The sequence below is a fragment of the Myotis nattereri genome (assembly GCF_964212035.1).
Source record: "Myotis nattereri genome assembly, chromosome: 4".
NCBI classification, from domain to species: domain Eukaryota; kingdom Metazoa; phylum Chordata; class Mammalia; order Chiroptera; family Vespertilionidae; genus Myotis; species Myotis nattereri.
Window position 1 is genome coordinate 1,039,837 of NC_138079.1, and position 20,563 is coordinate 1,060,399.

Genomic DNA, 20,563 nt, shown 5'->3' on the forward strand with positions numbered 1-20,563 from the left:
ACATAATCCACTTTAACTTTCATTTTTATTGTTTAGATGATTTGCCATTTCTGTGCTGCTGTTCAGTATACCACATCCTTGTGTAAACTCTGGAAACTCTCGGGACACCTGTCAGACCATCTCACTGCGTTCTCGCCTTCCTGTGCCCCCCTCTCTCCCAGCACTTCCTTCTCTAACAGTAAGACCACGTCAGCGGGCAGTCTGTTCTCAGGCAGTTGATTGACTGTCGGCAGGAACATGCTGGTCTCTGTTGGAGGCGGGGGTCAGGTGACCCAGACTCACTCTGTTTGCTGGAGAGAAATGACTGCAGCAGGACTCCATGTCGGGACAGGCCTGTGTGTGTCCCAGGCCCCGGGCACTCAGACCGCAGGGGCTGTGAAGGGGGCGGCAACGAACCGTCAGGGAAGAGCATTTATTATGAAGGGCTCTTCCTGTGCCAGGTGCTGCGTCAGGCACATTGCTGGGCTCTGAGTGTGGGCAGTGCTGGGAGGTTCGTAATTAGTACTTATTCACTTTCGCCATAAGAGGAGACTGAGCTCAGATGGCAAGTAATTTGCTCATGTGCTCAGGAGGCATGGGAGGTGCCAGGGCTAAACCTGGCCAGGGCATCTGACTGCAGAGCCAGCGCTGCCCAGGACCCGCCCTGGGCACGCACCGAGGCAGGCGAGGGGAGGATGTAGGGTGGGGCAGGTGGAGCATGGGCGTGGGGCAGGAGTGTGGAACGTGGGGTGGCAGCTGAAGCCAGCATTCGAGTGGGTTTACAGTCTACACCTAGTGAAACTCACTGCCGGGTACCAGTCTGAATTCAGGCACCTTAGGGTGCAGAGGAGGGAGCCCCACAATGGAGACACAGGGAGCGGAAAGGCCCCCGCGTGCTCTTCTGCAGGCAGCTCTCCCTGTCCTCCCCCGGCAGCACCTCCAGCGTCACGTACATGGGACCGGGTGGCTCACCTCTAGTGAGACAGCCACGCAGGTATCAGTGTGACCCGACGGTTTTGCTGTCGTTTTTGCCTCTTTCAGAATGTGCCGATATCACCCCAAACTCCAATTTCATGTAAATAGAGTGTGTTTTGGCTGAGAAATGATTATAGTTGTAGCTTCAAATACCAAAGAAGCCCAAAATAGATTCCTGATCAGGGCCGAGGAGAAAGTAAAGTAGAAAACAGATCAGCTGTCTCCCACGCCCTGTCCGCCAGCCTCCGCCCGCCCTCGGAGCCCAGCCCATGGAAAGTTTGGGGCTGTGACCTTCCCAGTGAGGGAGGAGCAGCTGTGGCCGGGCTCTCGCCTCTGGGGAGGGAAGCAGCAGGTGACCGACTCCCTGTTTTTATGTTTGTTGGGGCACAAATGGGCTGGTTGTTTTCTGTGCAGAGATCTGAGCTCACAGTGAGAACCGCGTGGCCATTTTGGATGTTTCTTTAAGTATATACGTGCTTATTTTAAGGGTCTTAATGAGCTCAGAGACGCCAGGGTGGAGGATGTTGCAGGTCATTGTTGACAGAAAGCCACACACAGTGAAAGCCTTCTTTGGTAAATGTCACCTACATTCAGTGTCTTTCCCCCCTTTGTCCCAACTTAAACACAAAACAAAACAGCAAGATAACTTGGTCTTTTTATAGTAAAACCATGTCGGCCACAGAGGTGGTGCCCGCAGCCCGTGACCAGAAGGTAGGTGTCTCCAGAAGCTGAGGCGCCCCTGCTCTGACCTCTTGCCCCTGGACGCCTGGGGTGCCATCTCTGAGTCATTCTCAAATACAGTACTCCCCCCCCCATCACAGGGAGTGCCTTCCGGGACCCCAGTGGGTGCCTGAAACCGCGGATAGTACCGAACCCCATATATACTGTATTTTCCTGTGCACACGGACCTTTCCCTTATTTATAAGTGAGGCACCCTAAGATTAACAACAGTAACCAGCAGTAAGAGAGGACAGTTATAACACCATACTAACGAATTATAGGGCCGTGGTCGCTCTCAGGTGTCTGATGGTGCTGGCTCGCCTTCTTGTGATGACATGGAGTTTTCCATTTCATATTTTTGGACCGAGGTTGACCACTGGTAACTGAAACCTCGGAAGGTGAAACCCAGGATAGTGGGGGTGAAGGGACCTTGTGTATACATTGACCTCTGTCACTGGCCTCCCGCCTGGCCCGCCCTGCCCCTCCCCTCTGCCTCGCAGACTCCAGGCCTTCCGCTCAGAGCCGGTGCTGACGTCTCACTTGCCCGGGAAACACTCGCATCACTTACCGGGGGTCAGACCCTTCCTGCTGGAGCTTCGCTGCCCGTCGTGTTGTGACTCCTCGTGCCCTACCCTGCTGTAGCGGGGGCACCTGTTTGTCCCTTAGCTCATCACGTGGGGCGACTGCGCTCCGCTCCGAGCTTCAGTGCCTGGCCCACTCCGTGGCCCACTGCCGGCGGGTGTTTTTCCTCCTCCAGGACCCCCGGGAATCCCCCGCCTCCCTTTTTAGCAGGCGGACTGTTTCCAGCTCACTTAGGACTTCGAGTCAGACAAGTACCTGTTTAAATCCTGGAGGCCCCACTGACTGTCAGGGCTGACGGCCAGTCTGCATGTGAGCCTTCCCTTCCCACCCACTGCTCCCCTGACCCCTCCCGTGGGCCTCCCGGGCCTCACCTGCCGCGGAGCCGAGCCCCGCTCCGAGCGGCCAGTGCGGGCGGTGCTGGTGGTGGGCATGTTTGATTTCACCTTTGTTACACGTGTGGCTTTGTCCCTCCTGGTCGTCTCTGAGTCACCCTCTCCTCTGAGAGCAGGGGTGAGAATACCTGTTCTACAAGGTGGCTCTTTGTGTGAAGTATGTGCCGAGGGCCTGTCTGGCTTGAGCACTGACTTGGGTGCTTGGCTGTCAGTGAACATCGCAGAGCTCTCCGCTCCGCCTCGGAGCTTGTGTGCCAGTGTCGCGCCGGGAAGATGCAAGTGACATACGTGTTCACATGGTGCAGACACGGGGCCCACGTGTTCTCGCCCTTTCTTCCCCGTTGCCTTCCTGGGCCATCGGGGCCAGAGGGCCAAGGGCAGTGCAACCTGGGAAAGGTGGAGCCAACACTCAGCTGGACTTGGCCTTTCCACGGAGGACCCGGGCCTGACGGCGCTGCCGGGCGGCACAGCTGAGAAGCCGCCTGTGGGGGAGGGGGGAACCTCAGGTGGCCCTTCTCTGGGGGCCTTGCCTCCCTGTGCTTGCGTCTCCCTTGGATCTAGCGCCTCCGTCCTTATTCTAAGCCCCCCCCCCCCAGGCCATCACCTCCTCCCACTCTCGGACCTTTGCAATACAGACAAAGGCAACACAATTGTGCCTTCTCCTCCCTCACTTTCCTTTGAGTGGCGCAGGCTCTCCCCTCCCTCCTTGTACCAGAAGGTGGGCGCACTGGTCTCCCCTGCTGCCGCACCCCTGCCTCCTGGCAGCCCCATGCCTGCTGCCTGTGCTCGTTACTCAGCTCCTTGTGGTGGCGTCTGTCCGCAGGCCTGTGGGGTCAGCGGCTCATGGCCTCTTGACCGAAGTCTCAGCCTGAGTGGCTTTGGCAGGTTTCTTCATCTTCAAAACGATGTCATGTTTACCTTTTAAAGTTGTAGGAGGATTAACGGTCAGGATGCAGGGTGAGCGTTCAGTGAAAGGCACCTACTGTTGGTGACATTTTCACCAAGTGGCCCTTCGTTTTCCCTGGCACCACCTACGGTGTCCCCACCCTTTCCTGGAGTTCATCCTTTAGCCGGCCGGTCGACTTTGGTTTTCTTTCCAAGGTCACGGCTGCTGTCACCGAGTGATCGCAGTCTCCTCGCATGGGCAGCGTCCCCTTTGCGCTCGGTAACTTCACTCTCGGCTGCGTCTCCTGAGCACCCCGCTGTGCGCCCACGCGAAGCCTGCGTCAGGGCAGGGCTGGCCAGCAGGGGGCGGTCTCCCCTGGCAAACCTGTGCGTTTCACTCAAGTTGGTAAAAGCCTGAGTGACTCCCCTATGGACCTGCCAGCCCTTCCCACGGGGGCGGAGGAGCGTAGAGCTCCGGTCGGTCCGCAGGAGGCCTTTCCAGGTGGGTCTGGGCAGAGCTCGCAACACCTGTTTCCAGAGAAAGCGAGAAAATGTGTATTTTGTTAGAACTGAATTAGACACCAAATAAAGGACATTCCTTAAGTTTGGAATGAGTGGAACTTTCTAAAAACTGCTCAGGTAGCACAAAGTCGTATAGAGCCAAAAGCTTTATTTACTTTCAACCTTGACTGCTAAAAGGAGAAAATGAGAGGGTTCGTGGGCGCGCGTTTTACAAAAGTAGCTGTGGGCTCAGTTGTTAGACCCAAATATACACGAGGAAAACGCAGACACGGCCCGCATTCGCCGGCTGGGTGGCTGGAAAGGAGGAGATTTCTCAGGCGTGGGTTCTGTCCCCTCCACTTTGGGAGACATCAGTTCCTGGCGGCAGTTCCCGGGCTGCGTTTCCCTGTGCGTTGTGCTGAGGTTGCCCGTCTCCTCCCTGGTTTGCCCACCGTGGAGACATGAGGATGGCCAGCCGCCCGCGCCCTGGTTAGGATGTGTCTGGGTCACACAGGGCAGCTCCCCTCACCCATGCGGCCCAAGAAGGAAGCCTGTGGTTTGTCTGTGTGCAGACCGGCTGGGGCTGGTGGGATCAGGGGCTGGCAGGGACCTGAGAGAAGGCCTCTCTTCTTCCTCATTTGTAGACGCGGAAGCTGGACCCTGGGGGCTCGACTCCTCCTAAAAGACAGGCCGGAGGCCGGGAGATGTGCGAGAAGAGGAACTCTTGTCAAAATCCCGGCTTCCTGCTTGCCAACCTGTCACTGCTTACCCACCCTCGTCCACGCCCACGAGACTTCGTGTCTCTGAGTTTCTGATAAATTAGCCCAGACACAGAGTCAGTGCCCTTAACAATTTTAATAATCTGTGTTTGTGTTTCCTTTTTGTTTTTTCTTAAGCCTTAACAAGACCGATCATTAACCAGTAAAAACTCACCTGGTTTTGTTAATCTGGTGTTCCCTTTGTTTTCTATTTTATTCATTTCTGGTCTATATTCCTTTTACTCTCTTGAGCTTTTAAAAAATAAGTTATTGACTGTTTCATGAATTTCTAAGGTATACATTTAAGGCTCTACATTTTTATGTGTAGTATTTTAGCTATGTACTTTAAGTTTTGATTTGTATTTTCATGTTCATTTCAGACTATTTTATGATTTACATTTTAGCTTTTCTAGACCTATGACTTAGTGATTTTTAAGTTTTCAAATGTCCAGATTTTGGGGGACTGTCTTCCCCTTGGTGAAATTGTTAGAGATAATATATCGGCCAACACCTGGCAACAGTGGGCACTCAGCAAATGCTCTCACTTTTCCTTAGAAAAATTAAATGCTTTTGAAATTAGAACTTTTTCAATAAGTGCCACTTATAGCATAATTTCAGGAAACACAGCAAAAAAAACAACACCCCATCATTTTCATGGTGATAAAGCAGTTCTTAAAATTCAAAATTAATGATCTTGATCTTTTGTTGTATTATAAAACATTCAAATATGGAAATATATACAATAGGAGGTGAGTTGTCTACCTCATTTTATATTAAGTACCATCTCTAAAGTTAACCACCTGAAAGTTGGTTATATATTTTTCTAGGCTTTCTAATGTATATTTAGACATAAACACAAATACTTTTTCATATAAATGAAATACTAATTATAATGTTTTTACAGATCATTTTGCCTCTTTTTTTTTCATTTTGCCTCTTTAGTAGTATATTGAACATATTTTTATGTATGTATTGCTTATTCTAATACTAATACTGTTGCTTAGGACAGCGGTTCTCAACCTGTGGGTCACGACCCCTTTGGGGGTTGAACGACCCTTTCACAGGGGTCGCCTAAGACCATCGGAAAAACACATATATAATTACATATTGTTTTTGTGATTAATCACGATGCTTTAATTATGTTCAATTTGTAACAATGACATTGGGGGTCACCACAACATAAGGAACTATATTAAAGGGTCGCGGCGTTAGGAAGGTTGGGAACCACTGGCTTAGGCTTTGAGTTTTTTTCCGGATTCTGAAGGACAAATACCTGTTTTTAAATGAAGATGCCGGGCGGTGTGCTGTGTCACTGCTGTCAGTGTGCATTGTTCTTGCAGACTGAGAAGCAGTGACACTGAGGCTCAGTCAGTCCCCACACAGCCGGCCATTCATCTTCGCTGTAAAGCACACCTTGCTCTTACGCATGTGTGTTTGCGATTCCGGTTTATAAACTGCTACAGGGCCAGCAGGATTGCTGTTTAAGAGTCTCGTAAGCTGGGCGGCCTGATGATTTTAGGTGCTTCCTGCTGGGGAATAGGGCCCATTGTGATTCGTGGTCTGTGCCGAGCACGGCAGCACAGTGCACGGCGGACACAGTGGGTGAGAGCGCACAGTGGGTGAGAGCGCACAGTGGGTGAGAGCGCACAGTGGGTGAGAGGGCACAGTGGGTGAGAGGGCACAGTGGGTGAGAGCGCACAGTGGGTGAGAGGGCACAGTGGGTGAGAGGGCACAGTGGGTGAGAGCGCACAGTGGGTGAGAGCGCACAGTGGGTGAGAGGGCACAGTGGGTGAGAGCGCACAGTGGGTGAGAGCGCACAGTGGGTGAGAGCGCACAGTGGGTGAGAGCGCACAGTGGGTGAGAATGCCGTACCCGGGCCTGGAGCTCGGCCTCCGCTGACCTGAAGGGGTGGAATGGGCACTGCCACGGACTAGGGAGTGCAGTGGCTGCTTTGTGGCTCTGACGGTGTCTAGTGGCTCCAGAGAAGCGGCTGGAGATGGGCCTGCAGAGGATCGTGTGTTGAAGTCCCATCTGAAGGTCCCTGCTTTACGCTGTCGCCTCACGTGGAAATCTGAGTGGGGCTCCGCCGCCTTTTCTCCGAGAGAAGGGGGAGAGCAGTGCTCGTGGGCGCTGGGCTGTGCGAGTGCGTGGGGACGGGCTGTCGGGCAGGCCTGTGAGCAGTTGCCATGTGAGGGGTGCTCCCCGGGGAGCTTGCGCAGTGCTTGTTGGCACAGAGTTAGACGTGCTTCCCGAGCCTGTGCTTGGGCTCCATAGCGTTGACCTCTTTTTCTTGGTTTGTTGTAACCTGAGTCTTTTGGAGAGAAAAGCCACTGACAGCCTTTCGGGACCTGAGTTGCTGGTGTATGTGCCTCCGAGGCTCCTGCACCCTGTGTGCTCACGTGTTCGTGTCTCAGCAAATACTCCCCGATGGTCCTCAGCTGCCACCTGCCCCGGCCCAGCTGGGCTTCCCTCGGCGCCTCGCCACGGCCCGCCCCGCCCCGCCAGCTGCCTGGGTGGGGGCCGCGCTGAGCACTGGGCAGTGCTGTGTGGGCCTCCAGCTCCCCCCTGGGCTCTGGGCCCGCGCCCTGGGGCTGGCCTGCTCCGGAGCCTGATCCATCAGCTTCGCTCCGCCTGCGGGGTCTCCTGCAGCTCCAGCGCCTCCTCAGCGACACCCTCCTCAGCGACACGCTGCTGAGGTCCCCTCACTCCTTCCTGCCCTGCGTCCTCTTGCCGTGGAATCGGGAAGGAATGTCTGCTGAGGAGGAGGGGGCTTGTCCAGAGCCGGACACGTGAATCTCCCGTGGCTCAGCGTGACGTGTACTTTGATGTCTGATAGGAGATCGTTCGAGGAGATGGAGGAAGGCGGTGGATACTGAAGTCAGTCATCACTTTAACGATATCCGGAATTCTCTGTCACTCCTTCAGAAAGCAAACTTCGCACTTGTTTTTCTTTACTTTTGCTTCTGCATATTAGCAGCTCACAGTTTACCTCAGTCTTTCTCTCTCTTTAAAGTGCATTTTAGATTCATTCCACTGAAATGTAGCAGCATATTTTTAAGCAAGTATGTACTCCATATAAAACGGGAGAGATTTCAGTGACCACGTACTTGGAGGAGAATATAGGAAACACATACCAGGTGTGGGCGGCGTCTTCCTCTGTGTATCTTAGAAAAAGGGGCACTGAGGGTGGACAGACGGCTATCAAACGTGCGCAGTGAACGTGACTTCTCTGAAGAAGGGATGTTAATTAAGAGAAAAATACTCTAGCCCTGATCGGTTTGGCTCAGTGGATAGAGCGTCAGCCTGCGGACTTAAGGGTCCCAGGTTCGATTCCGGTCAAGGGCATGTACCTTGGTTGCGGCACATCCCCAGTGGGGGGCGTGCAGGAGGCAGCTGATTGATGTTTCTCGCTCATCTATGTTTCTAACTCTCTATCCCTCTCCCTTCCTCTCTGTAAAAAATCAATAAAATATATTTTTTAAAAAAGAGAGAGAAAAATACTCTAGAATTAGTAGGGTCAAAAAGAGTTTCTGTATCCTGTCTATATTAAGGAGAGAACATGAAAGGGTTTATTTGGAGAAAATCTTCCTATGACATTAACTTTGACACAGAGTTCTCTATTATACCCTAAAAAATGGCATTGAACGTAATCTCTAGAGTAAGGAGAGAACATTCCCTTTTCCTAGAGTAGAGGTGTGTGTACTCTAGCGGGTGGACACGCCTGTGCGTGAGGCGTGTGTGGGCTCTCCTCCTGGCTGGCAGACCCACCTCTGTGTCCTCACATGGCCTTTCCTGGGTGCGTGCATTTGGAAAGAGACATCTCCCTCTCCCTCTCCCTCTCCCTCTTCCTCTTCCTCTCCCTTTTCCTCAGGACCCTACCTTTATGACCTTATTTAACCTTAATTACCTCCTAAAAGCCCTATCTCCAAATACCGTAAAATTGGTGGTTGGAACTCCAACGTAAGAATTTTGGGGAGGCAGGTTCAGTTCATGAGGTGCACATGGATCCTATATAATAAAAGGCTAATATGCAAATCGACCCAAGGGCGGACGACCAGTCCCTGTGATGCGCACTGGCCACCAGGGGGCAGATGTTCAACGCAGGAGCTACCGTTCAGCCAGAAGCTGAGCTCACGCTGGTGAGTGCAGTGGCAGTGGCGGGACCCTCTCCGCCTTCGCAGCAGCACTAAGGCTGTCCGACTGCTGGCTTAGGCCCGCTCCCCCCGGAAGCTGGTTGCTTTTCTTCTGTCAGCCCTGACTTCAGGCTTTGCTTTCTCTGAGAACTGTTTCATTTTCTGGCTTAAGTTACCACTTCTAAAGCCAGCAATTTGCATATCTCTGTCTACTTCTGATCTTTATCCTGAATTTCATATATTTAGCCATTCAGAATTTTCATAGCCAGCTGTGTGCCTGGCACACAGGACACAGAGATCGTCTTTGCCCTTAAGTTGCTGACAGTGCAAAGGGGCTTGAAGATGCAGTGTCACCGGCATGTGGACAGGTTCTGTGGGCGGAGGAGGCAGGTGTACATGGAGAGCGCTGGACTCCAAGGGAACCAAGAGGGCAGGTGTCTTACCAGAACACACAGGGCGGGCAAAAGTAGGTTTACAGCTGTTTGCATGGGAAATAATACACTCATTAGTAATAATAATACAAGAATAAACTCTGTGTTTCACGTACTCACAACTGTAAACCTACTTTTGCCCCATCTTTAATAAAAGCGTAATATGGTAATTAGACCGGACGCCCTTCCGGACGAAGCTGGGGCTGTGCGGGCTGAGCCCCTTGCACAAATTTCATGCATCGGGCCTCCCTCTAGTCCTATCTATTACGGCACCTATGGTTTTTTAAAGAATATATTTGTATTGCTTTCAGAGAGGAAGGGAGAGGGAGGGAGGGAGGGAGGGAGAAACACCAATGATGAGAGAGAACCCCCAGCACACCCCACACAACCCGGCATGTGCCCTGACCGGGAATTGGACCGTGACCTCTTGGGTCATAGGTCAGTGGTCAGCCGCGCCGCCCAGGTGGCACCTTGGTTTTGAAAACTTTATGTTCAGGCAGCAGCACATGGTTCGGTGTGATTGGGCCTCGAGGGCTTGGGGTGAGGGAGGAGGAGAGATGAGGCTGAGCGTCTAAGAAGGTGCCAGGTCACCCCAAAGTCAGTATTCTTCACACTAAACTATTTTCTTCCACTATGAACCAGCCCCCCCCAACTTCACACCCCCAGTCTCCAGACCCGGGTGCCCCCGCCTGCCTCCGCAGTGCCGTCAGCGGGCTGTCGCTTCTCTGTTCCGAGTGCTCTCCAGGCGCCCTTTCTGTTTTCAGGCGGCACGTCGCTCGTCGCTGAATCGCTGCGTTATTTTAGGGCTGCGCTACAGCGCCCCGTATTCACCCTGTGGCGACCCTAAGCAGGACAGTGACACTGCCTTCCTACAGGACAAGCGTTCCTTTTGTCAAGGCAGATCTGCAGCCCGCTTTCTCCCATTCACAGACAGAATTGCAGGATTCAGTCATCGGCACAGACGGTGTTCCGTCAGCTTTGCTCTTTATTGTGGCCGGTACCTGTCTTTGTACCGAGCGAGCCCCTCGGAAGGACGGTCTCCCCGCCGTCCTGTCGCTCATCCCAGTTCTGCCTGGTCCTGAGCTGCACTGCTTCCCGGTCCCACAGGGTTCGCAGCTCTGCGCCTCGCCGTGACGGATGTGACAACTGGGGCGGGGGGGGGGGGGGTCCTAGTCCCTATTCCAGGGTGAGGGAGGGCTGGTTAGTTCCTGTCGCTCCTGCCCGGCCGGTGTGAGCGCAGTGCGTGCTGGCTGGACAGCGGCCCCTGCGCTCGTGTGCGTGTGCCCGGCTGGCCTCTGCCCGGCCGCTCCTGCTGCCCGCTCACCTGCCGTTTCTGTTCTGTTGGCCTTTTCTTTTTTCCTCGCTGCTCCAGCTCCGGCTGACATCTGCGTTCCCTTGGGGCAGCGGTTCTCAACCTTCCTGACGCCGCGGCCCTTCAATACAGTTCCTCATGTGGTGGGGACCCCAACCGTAAAGTTATTTCCGTGGCTACTTCATCACTGTCATGTTGCTACTGTGATGAATCGTCATGTAAATATCTGATATGCAGGATGTATTTTCATTGTTACAAATTGAACATAATTAAAGCATAGTGATTAATCACAAAACAACATGTAATTATAGATGTGTTTTCCAATGGTCTTAGGCGACCCCTGTGAAAGGGTCGTTTGACCCCCAAAGGGGTCGCGACCCACAGGTTGAGAACCGCTGCTGTAGGGCCTTTTAAACCATTGTAGAAGTTCGACCTGTTTTGTCTTTTATGGTATCTCCTTTAAACTTTACAGACAGTAAGACTGAGGTTTTGGTTGTACAGTTCTTCGAGTCTGACAAATGCTTAGAGTTGTGGACTTACCATCAAGTCAAGATACGGAACAATCTCATCGGCCCCTCCCCCACATGTATCTTGGTGTCACGTTGAACGCTCCTGGCGTGCATTCTGTGTCTGTGCAGTGCGGGCCCCGCCCGGCAGCTGCTACACTAACTCGCCCCCTAGAAGGCCTAGCCGAGAGGCGAGTGTGAGTGAGCAGAGACGTGAACGTCCAGGTGCACACAGCACAGCCTAGCAGCACGGCGCGTGGGGTGGACGCAGGAGCTACTCATTGAAGTGCATTTCTCTTTGGTCTTTCACTTTATTTGGGTGAAAAATCTCAGATGAACATCATTCCTGTCTGGCTTGTCATAGTGATTTTGGAGGCTTGCCAGGGCTTAGTAAAAACCACTTTTAATTTGTCTTTGGAATATAAAGGGCTTGTTTCTTTCTGTTTTTATTATCAAATATACTTATGGTTTCTTTTGTTTTCTAACCATATTTTAAATTTTAATGTGAAACAAAATTCTATACCTTGCTCCTCCTGAACCACATTTGGCTGTTTTGATAATTATGATTATTAAATGTTATTACTGAGTTTCCTTTTTTTCTTGAATATATTTAAGATATGAAGCAATTCAATAAAAAACGAGTTAGGTATGAGATGTAAATGCAGAACCGTGCGTTTTCTCCGCTGTGCCTTCCCCGGCCAGCCGGCTCCCTTCCCGGTTCCGTGTTGGTGACCCGGGCGGTGCAGGAGCAGGCCGGTACTCGGTGGGGCGGGCGGGGCGAGTGGCCTGCCTGCTGCCCGCTGCACTCTGGGGCGGTGGAGCACGGGTTCCTTTTCGGAAAGGGCAGAACATGCTTAAGATGTGCACCCCATGCAGTAGACTTGGCCTCCTAATGAAGTGAATTGAATGTAACCATGTGTGTCTTTTTCCCTTCCCAACAGCTTCCATGCCCATGGCTGCTCTAAATTTGGGCCACATAGACCCATTTCAGAGAGGCTTTTTCTGTAAAGACAACAGCATCCGGTACCCGTACCATGACAGTACCGTCACCAGCACCATGCTCACCGTACTGGGGCTTGGGTTACCCATTTCCTCTGTAAGTAAATGCACGTGTAGGTAGGTGGCGCTGGTGTGTGGTGCTGGAGGGTGGTGGAGTGATGGCGTTGGGGGTGAGGCCACCCCGGCCTTCCCAGTGTGGGTGTGCTGACTGCCCACCGCCCGAGAAGCAGGCTGCTGTGTTCATCAGGGCCAGCTTCTCCGGGAAAAGGGGGTGCGATGCCACAGAAACAAGCGGGGGTCGTCCTGAAAACTGATGGGTGATTTGTTAGCGGGGAAGGCTCACCTCAGTCATGTGGAGCAACTCCTTTCAAGACATAAGTGAAGACACTTGCGCAAGCCCAGAAGGCGATTTGTGTTGATAAATAACATGATAAGCTAAGACTGTGCTTGTTTTATCATATCGTTACGTGGAAGCTGAGGCCATATGAAGGAGACAGATGTATGTGTTAAACCTGAGAAACAGGACATGTGCAGAACAGAACCCTCAGGACGCCTCAGACCGGGTCAGGGGTTAGAGGTTGTGCGGTGCTGGAGGCAGGTCATCGGTCTGGCTGGTGCTGGGCTTCGCTGTCGGAGACCTGGGAGGTTCCCCTCGAGGCCAGGTGCCGCCCACAGTTCAGCTGTCGCGCTCACGTCCTTCACCCTGGGCTCCGACTCCGGAACCTCCCCGTGTCTCCTGCGGCCCCGGAAGGTTTCTCCTCCGACCGCCCGTCTCCCCAGGGAGTGGGCTTGCTCAGCGCCTGTCTCCACAGCAGGGAGGCTGGCTTTTCTTTTCTTCCCTGGTTTGCCCTCACATGGCCTCTGAATAACAACCTGCTCCTTGGGTTTTCTAGTTTATATCTCAGTTCATTTTGTCTAATCGATTTTTTTAATAGTCTTTAGCACCATGTTGTGAAGGGGACTTGGATTTTGTTAGGTTCCAAGATATCCTATACAATAAAACCCTAATATGCAAATAGACCGAACAGGGGAACAACTGGTCACTATGACACGCACTGACCACCAGGGGGCAGGTGCTCAACGCAGGAGCTGCCCCCTGGTGATCAGTGCGCTCCCACAGGGGGAGTGCTGCTCAGCCAGAGCTGGGCTCACGGCTGGCGAGTGCAGCAGTTGTGGCAGGAGCCTCTCCCACCTTCACTGTAGGCGGGTGGTAAGGAGTTCTGGACTGTGAGAGCCCTGGACTGCAAGAGGGATGTCTGACTGCTGGCTTAGGCCCAATCCCCAAGGGACACCCCTCTCCCCCAGTGCACACATTTCATGCACCAGGCCTCTCGTATTAAATATTTCCATAGATAGCATATACACTCTAATTTGATTATAAGCACTTACATAAGAATAAAAAGGGAGAAACATCTGTATTTAGTTTAAGGAGATACTTTTTCCCAAGAGGTAAATTCCACCATAATTGGGCGCATCTGCTGTTCCGGCAGCGTGGCCTCCGTGCGCAGGAAAGCAGGTGTGCCGTCGCCGCTGGGTGCAGTGCAGGCCTGGCTTGCAGCCATGGCTGTGAGCATCTGTTGCCAGGTAGAGTTTTCTGTGAACCACCCTGGACTTGAGATGATTGCTTGAGGATAAGGAAGTGACTTTTAGTCATTTCATCTCTTTCTAAAAAATGTTAAATTATAAAAATAATACATATTTATTAGTGAATTTAAGAAAATCTGTTATAAAGGAAAAAGGAAGGAGAAATCACCCTAATTAGTTCTGCTACCTGAAGAAAATTATTAACGTTCTTATATTACTAGTATTTCCTTTAATTGGACAGGTTTTTTAAAAAATCTTCACCCGAGGACATGTTTTTATTCATTGAGAGAGAGAGAGAGAGAGAGAGAGAGAGAGAGAGAAAGAGGCGCGCGCGCGAGAGAGATCCATTGGTTGCCTTCTGTACACACCCCGACACGGGATCGAACTGAACCCATATCCTGGGTGTGTGCTGCGCCTGGTCATCGAATTTTTGACCCTTCAACCTTTTGTGCACAGGACCAAGCTCCAACCAATGGCCACACCAGCCAGGCTAGCTGGTCAGTGTTCATACCATTGTGAACACACTGCAAACTCAGTTTGTGCCTTGTTTTTTACTTCTTTGTATAATGAACATTTTTGAGTTATTATAAATATCAGACAGCTTAAATTAGGGAAAATACAGCTAAATTTTCAAAAAGTAGTAGAAAAAGACTTGTGTAAATCCTTGTGTTCTTATTCCCAATATTGGAGCAATGATCTGCAAAGATTTTCTAATGAAAATGTGTTTCTATTAAAAGAAGCAGCAGCATGTGGCTGTGTCAGGGACTGCATGTGCGGCCGGCGGGCCGCAGCGACTTGTCTGTTCATTTTCATAGTTTACATGTAACCTCAGATGTAGAAGGCCTCAGCCAATGGGAAGACTGTAGACTTTTATGTTTTCTTGGCTTAACGTTTCTTTGGGGGTTTTAAGGATCTAATTTCACACTAAATGTTTCCCTTCCCTCTGGCTTTGTGTAGGTTTACCTTTTCACTCCCCAGGTCCTTACACATTTACTTTCATAAATATCACATTTCTAGAAAAAGATAGAAGCTTGAATTTGTATGCAACTTTTAGAGTGATGAAAGTTAAATCCCAAACCCCTATATTGCAATGCATATCCTTTTTCTAGAGTTTAAAATGGATCTAGTTTGGGACTAGAAAACTTACTTTCTGCATTTGCCAGGTTATTTTACATTGCCTGTGAGTAGTTGCTTTTCTTAGGTCTTGATTATTCTATAGCACAGCCTTTTAGTAAACTTACGTTTAGCCTAAAATAATATAGTACAGCCAACTATGTGTGTGTGTGTGTGTGTGTGTGTGTGTGTGTGTGACCAACATACAAAACTCCTGAAGAGACACTGAATATTTTACAGTGATCTAAACTGCACCATGATAACTGGGAATGCATGTGGAAAATGAACTGTCCTATATAATAAAAAGCTAATATTCTAATTAAACCAGACCGCGGAACGACCTTCTGAACGACCTTCTGGAATGACCAGTGGGCGGGGCTGTGGGGCCGCGAGGCAGTCGGGCTGCAAGGGCCGAGCCCCTTGCACAGATTTCGTGCATCGGGCCTCTAGTATGTTAATAAACACTGACTTTATGCTCAAAGTGTGTATACGTTTTTTGGGACACTCTGAATTTGTCGAAAGTCACAGAACTGTACAGTACAAAGAATGAGCCCTTTTTCAAAACTCTCTTAGCTCTCTGGTTGCCTTGCTTTTCCACACACACTTTAGAGTCAGTGTGTCTGCCAGCCGTCTGGCTGGATCTCTGCAAGAGTCACGTTCCTCTGGAGAGAACTGATGCCTTCCCCTTGCTAACTCTTCTGAGGAGTCTTCCTCTAGGCCTCTGACTTACTTCATCCGTGTTTTGTCACTTTCAGCACACAGAGCCTACACGGTTTTTGAGGTTTATACCTAAGGATTTCAGTGTTTTGGACTATTATAAATGGTATTGTGCTTTTAATGTTGGTTTTCAGTTGTTCATTGCTGCTGTATAGAATAGTCAGCAGAGTTTTATTGTCATACTAGAGGCCTGATGTACGAAATTCGTGCAAGAGTAGGCTTTCCTTCCCCAGCTGCCAGCACCGGCTTCCCTCTGGCACCCGGAACCCGGGCTTCCCTCGCATCCCCAGCTTCGTCCAGAAGGTCGTCCAGAAGGACATCTGGTCTAATTAGCATATTATGCTTTTATTATTATAGATATAAGCAGAAGGAAAAGAAAGAAGGCATCAGCATAGTCTTTCTGCTATCTTATCAGTGTGATTGTATATTAGGTCCTCCTGGCATCTTTTGAGAAATGTATTTTCAAAATTGACTTTCTTCTTGGCATTTTCCATCTGGGAGAATAAACAAGGGAGCGCTGCAGAAGGCCTGCTGGAGAAAGTGCACTCCCCACCCACACGCCTCACAGCTGCTAGCCAGCGGCACAGGCAGCTGGCGAAATAGCAGAGCCCTTTCCCCAGCAGCTGGGCCTCCCCTTCCGGTGCAGGCGTCGGGAGAGGGACATGAGCCCTGAGAACCCACAAGTGGACATCGCCCTCTCTGCTCAGTGTGTTTCTGTGCCACTGAGCGTGGCACCTGACCTCTCAACAGGTCTCGAGGGGCCTGGCATCTGTCAGAATTTTTTAGCCCTGAGCCCGTGTTTTGACTGCTGTGGGCTCTGGCGTGCACACCACTCTCTCCTGGGCACCTGCTGTTCCCTGTCCGCTCCAGGGGTACTGTCCTGCAGTCAGAGGAGCAGGCTTCAGTCTCCGCCCGGGGGGTGAGCCTGTGGCATCGCTGGGGGAGGGGTGTGTAGTTCCCACGGTTAGCCGGTTTCTCAGGTTTGCCGGACACCCCGTCGGCAGTCTTCCTACTTACACGCTCGTTAGTATTGGAGTGACATATCGGGACGCGGAGTGTCTGTGCAGGACGGTTGGAGAGGAGGGGTGCCCACGTCTGATGGGCTTGCGATGACTGGCAGTGGGTGAGGTTCTGTGGCTGGAGTGTGTGGAAGCGAAGCGTTTCCGTGTCCCGTGCTCTCTGCCATGTGTTCTAGCTGCACTGGAGGGAGGGGGGCTGTGACTGTCCATGTGAGTGAAAGTTCACGTGCAGAGGGCCTGACTCTCAGTGGGCTCACGTCACCAGCCATGTGGCGCCTTGAGGAGCAGAAGGCGGGAGGTGCAGTGCTGCAGCCACTCGGAAAGCAGCCGGCAGCTTCTCAGGAAGCCGGATGCGTGACCATTGTCTGTCCGAGGGCACCACCCTGGTCATTAGTCATAAAGGACAGAACTGGAGACAACCCGAGCGCCCGTCGGCTGGTGAGGATGAAGCGGACGTCGCCGTGTGTGCTAGAGCAGGACCCTGGTCAGCAGCAAACAGGAGCGAGCTGCGTGCTCCCACATGATGGCCCTCCCATCACAGAACCCCGCGCACCACGTGACGTAGGTGAAAGCTTTGCGAAAGGCAGGTCTGCCTGGCGACAGCAGGTGAGCGGCGCCCGGGCCGGTGGCAGCGAGACCGACTGCGCGCCTGCGTGCCCCTCACTTGGTGCCGCGAGTGTCCCCTGTGGCACTCAGCTTCGTGTCCGGTCGCGTCCAGCGGGACCCCTCGCACATGGATTGACTCGGTGTTTGTCCACTCGAATATTCCTGTGTGTAAAAATGGACTAGTTATGCATGTATGTGGCTTTATTTTGTTTCCTCCTATTCTAAAAACACCCACAAATATTTTTTTAAATCTAAGAATAATTTCTAACATAGTTTCTGTGGCCAAACGGGAAAAAAAACCCACAATTTAATATGCCTGCTAAAAACATTGTCCAATGTATTTGGGCCTATAAATGTGAATTTTTTCTGAGAATAAGGACATAAAACCTACCAAGTTTTAGGCACTAATCAGATGTGGATTCAGTTTCTGTACTAGATATCTTACTCCAAGAGCGAAGTGCTCTTTGAAAATTTAAAGCAGTTCAGAAACATGCAATGTGTTATGCATAGCGTTCTCGCCAGTGAAGCGCATTCTAGACGTGGTGGATCTCTGCAAACAGAAGAAACCTGCTGGTGCGGGGGTGGTGTGGCGGGAGGCTGAGCCTGGGGAAGGGCTGTGCCGTGTTGGAGCCTGAATGCAGACAGTGGGAGGTGCGTAGGGTCAGTCAGCACAGTCAGCTCTAGTCGGGTTTTTCTTATGAGAATATGGCTTTGGGAACCTTGTGAGCACCTTGACTTCTACCGAGTTCACGCTACGGCAAAGTGGCTTCCCCAGAGAAATGAACGCGGCGCCGGCGTTCGGGGAGGATACGGGAAATAGGGACGTGCCGCTCCTTCCCACCTGCCTGGGGGCCGTGCTCCGCAGAGAGCAGAGGCGTGGCCTGCGGGCTCCCTGGGCTCATGACAACGGGGAGTGGTCGCGTGAACACCAGCGTGTCAGCCTGGCGGGGGCCGCACTGCGGGGGGCCCTCCCGACTTGGACCCTGGGGCAGGCCGCGTGTCGAGGGTTTCTGCTAAACTGTGACTGTAGTGCCAGCTGGCACCAGTCCGTGTGCTGCCGTGTGCATCGGTCTGCCCAGCTCGGGGCAGCAGAGGAGAAGGGCTTCTAGAGTCCACGTCAGCCGGAGCCAGGCGTTCGGGCGGTGAGCGGGGACCGTCCTCAGGGAAGCGCCGTGGGAGCAGAGTGTCTGACGTGCTCTTTCCTTAGAGACGTGGTTTGCAGCTCGGCTCCTTCCGCAGCCGCTGTGCCCTCACTGTGGACAGTCCCAGCGCCCGGGGGAGGGCTTCCTCAGGCCCTGGGTGGCCTGGCCGGTGCCCGGGCCTGGGTGTGGTGTGACCCAGACCTCGGTGGACAGCAAAGGCTGTGACAAATGGGTTTGAAAATAGTGCTGGAATGACAAGGGCACGAGAAGGGAGCGTCCCTACCCCCATGGGGTGCTGGGCAGGAAGGGCAGAGTCCCTCTGGGTGGCAGCGTGCCAGGAGGCCTGGAAGGGCGTTGCCTGTGGAAGACGCGGGGGCCCTGCCTGCACCTCCTCTCCCGCCTGCACTGCTGCGCCCTCCCGCGCGCTGACAGCCCTGGGATCGCTGTTGCCGTTGCTTCGTGCTGATGCTCCACTTTTAATGATGTTTTCATTTATTCCCTTTGCTAGCCGGATTGCCTTTTGCAATTCTCACTTCAAGGCACACCCCCTTCCAGCGAGGACTGTTCTGTAATGACGTGTCCATCAAGTACCCTTACAAGGAAGACACCATCCCTTATGCGTTACTGGGGGGAATACTCATTCCATTCAGTGTCATCGTCGTAAGTTACATCCATTCTTCACATTCTCCCTTTTGGTCGGTGGGCTTAATGTTGGTGTTACCTGTGAATGACGAGTGCATAGCCCTTAAGCGATGTGTGTGCTTTCACCTTCCCTGAAGCTGTTATTTGCTGTCGGGACCAGAGCAGAGCCACGCGTCCCCGGAGGAGCTCTGGCTCTCGTTCAGTGATCCTGCGAGAGCTGATGCTGTATCATGTTCCTACTTTAGACGGGTGGGATGTTAGTTTATAACTTTCTGAATCCGGGTAGACTGTTCTGTACCTACTTTCTAGTTACTGATTCGGGAAAAGAAAATTTGATAACTGATGTTAAGCCTTCACTTAACCCACGGTCACTTCAGAGGATTTTCAGGCCACACCAGGAGCGGCGAGGAACGCCGGCGCTCTGGGTGGTCAGCAGTGACCGAGGAGGGCGAGCCGGCCTGCTCTGGGGGGGCCTCAGGCCACAGAGAGGACGTGGCCCCGGCCCAGAGAGGAGAGGCTGGGATTTGTGCTTCATGACTTGTAACTGGAGAAGCAAGACTTTAGGCAAAAGCAGAAAACGTGGTCCCATCCAGGAGATGGGCCGACAAGATCCCAGCCTCAGGTTTGTCATTTTGGGAATTAATTAAAAATAAAGACACTTCTTCATTCAGAAATGGAATGTCCTGCTCAGGAACGACCACAGGCCTCAGCTCTGCAGGGGAATCGCTCGCGATGGCGGTGCGTCATCGACACCAGAAGACCTCTGCTCATTGTCCCTGAGACGGTCCCTGGAGACAGCGGTGCCGTTCCTAGGGCGTCCTGCTGCCACGGCGGCCGCCGGTCCTGGCGCGGGGGTCACGCAGTGACGTCAGAGACTCCGACGGAGGGCGAGGGTTAGGAACTAGTGGTCCCTTTAACCGAAGGTCCTTCTGCCGGGTTTTACTGCTGAAGGGAGGAGAGCCAGGCCTCTGATCCTTCCACTGAGGGTGGAGTGAGAGGGGCAGTGATGGCGAACCTTCTGAGCTCGGCGTGTCAGCGTTTTGAAAAACCCTAAGTTAACTCTGGTGCCGTATCACATATAGAAATTTTTTGATATTTGCAACCATAGTAAAACAAAGACTTACATTTTTTATATTTATTTTATATATTTAAATGCCATTTAACAAAGAAAAAATCAACCAAAAAATGAGGTGACACGTGTCATAGGTTCGCCATCACTGGAGTAGGGTCTTTGGTTAAGTCTGTTCCTGAGAGGTTACTATTTAAACGGAGAGTGTAGGGGCCTCTCGGCTGCAGATAGGAGTCTACTTCCCTGGGCTTCGCTCAGTAACAGATGCTCTGCAGGTGCAGCTGCCCAAGTCGCTGCAGAGGACGGACGGCTGCACTGCGGGTCGGGGTGCCAGCCGCCCAGCACCCAGCCCTCCTGTCCCGTCAGTGACACGCATCTTGGACCGTTTCCGCACCCCGTGAGCACGTTGTCTTCACATGGAGAGTAACAACAGCAAGGAGACCAAGGGCCGGTTCTACACCGACCCGCCCGTCGCACGGTGCGTGACGTGCAGTCTTC

The 20,563-nt window shown here is 52.3% G+C and overlaps 1 protein-coding gene across 3 annotated transcripts in view; it reads left to right on the forward strand.

The window, feature by feature from the left end:
• The window catches only part of PLPP1 (phospholipid phosphatase 1), a 39,776-nt gene that overhangs the window by 13,340 nt on the left and 5,873 nt on the right, over positions 1 to 20,563 (forward strand). Inside the window, exons 1-2 of one of the 3 annotated variants that reach the window (XM_081089697.1) lie at positions 14,539 to 17,171; positions 18,863 to 19,014. In XM_081089697.1, the coding sequence (XP_080945823.1) occupies positions 16,772 to 17,171; positions 18,863 to 19,014 (552 nt within the window). In that variant the 5' untranslated portion in view covers positions 14,539 to 16,771. Of the gene's footprint in view, positions 1 to 12,115; positions 12,271 to 14,538; positions 17,172 to 18,862; positions 19,015 to 20,563 lie in introns of those variants that run through there. The other 2 variants (XM_081089698.1, XM_081089699.1) reach the window with 2 other exon arrangements.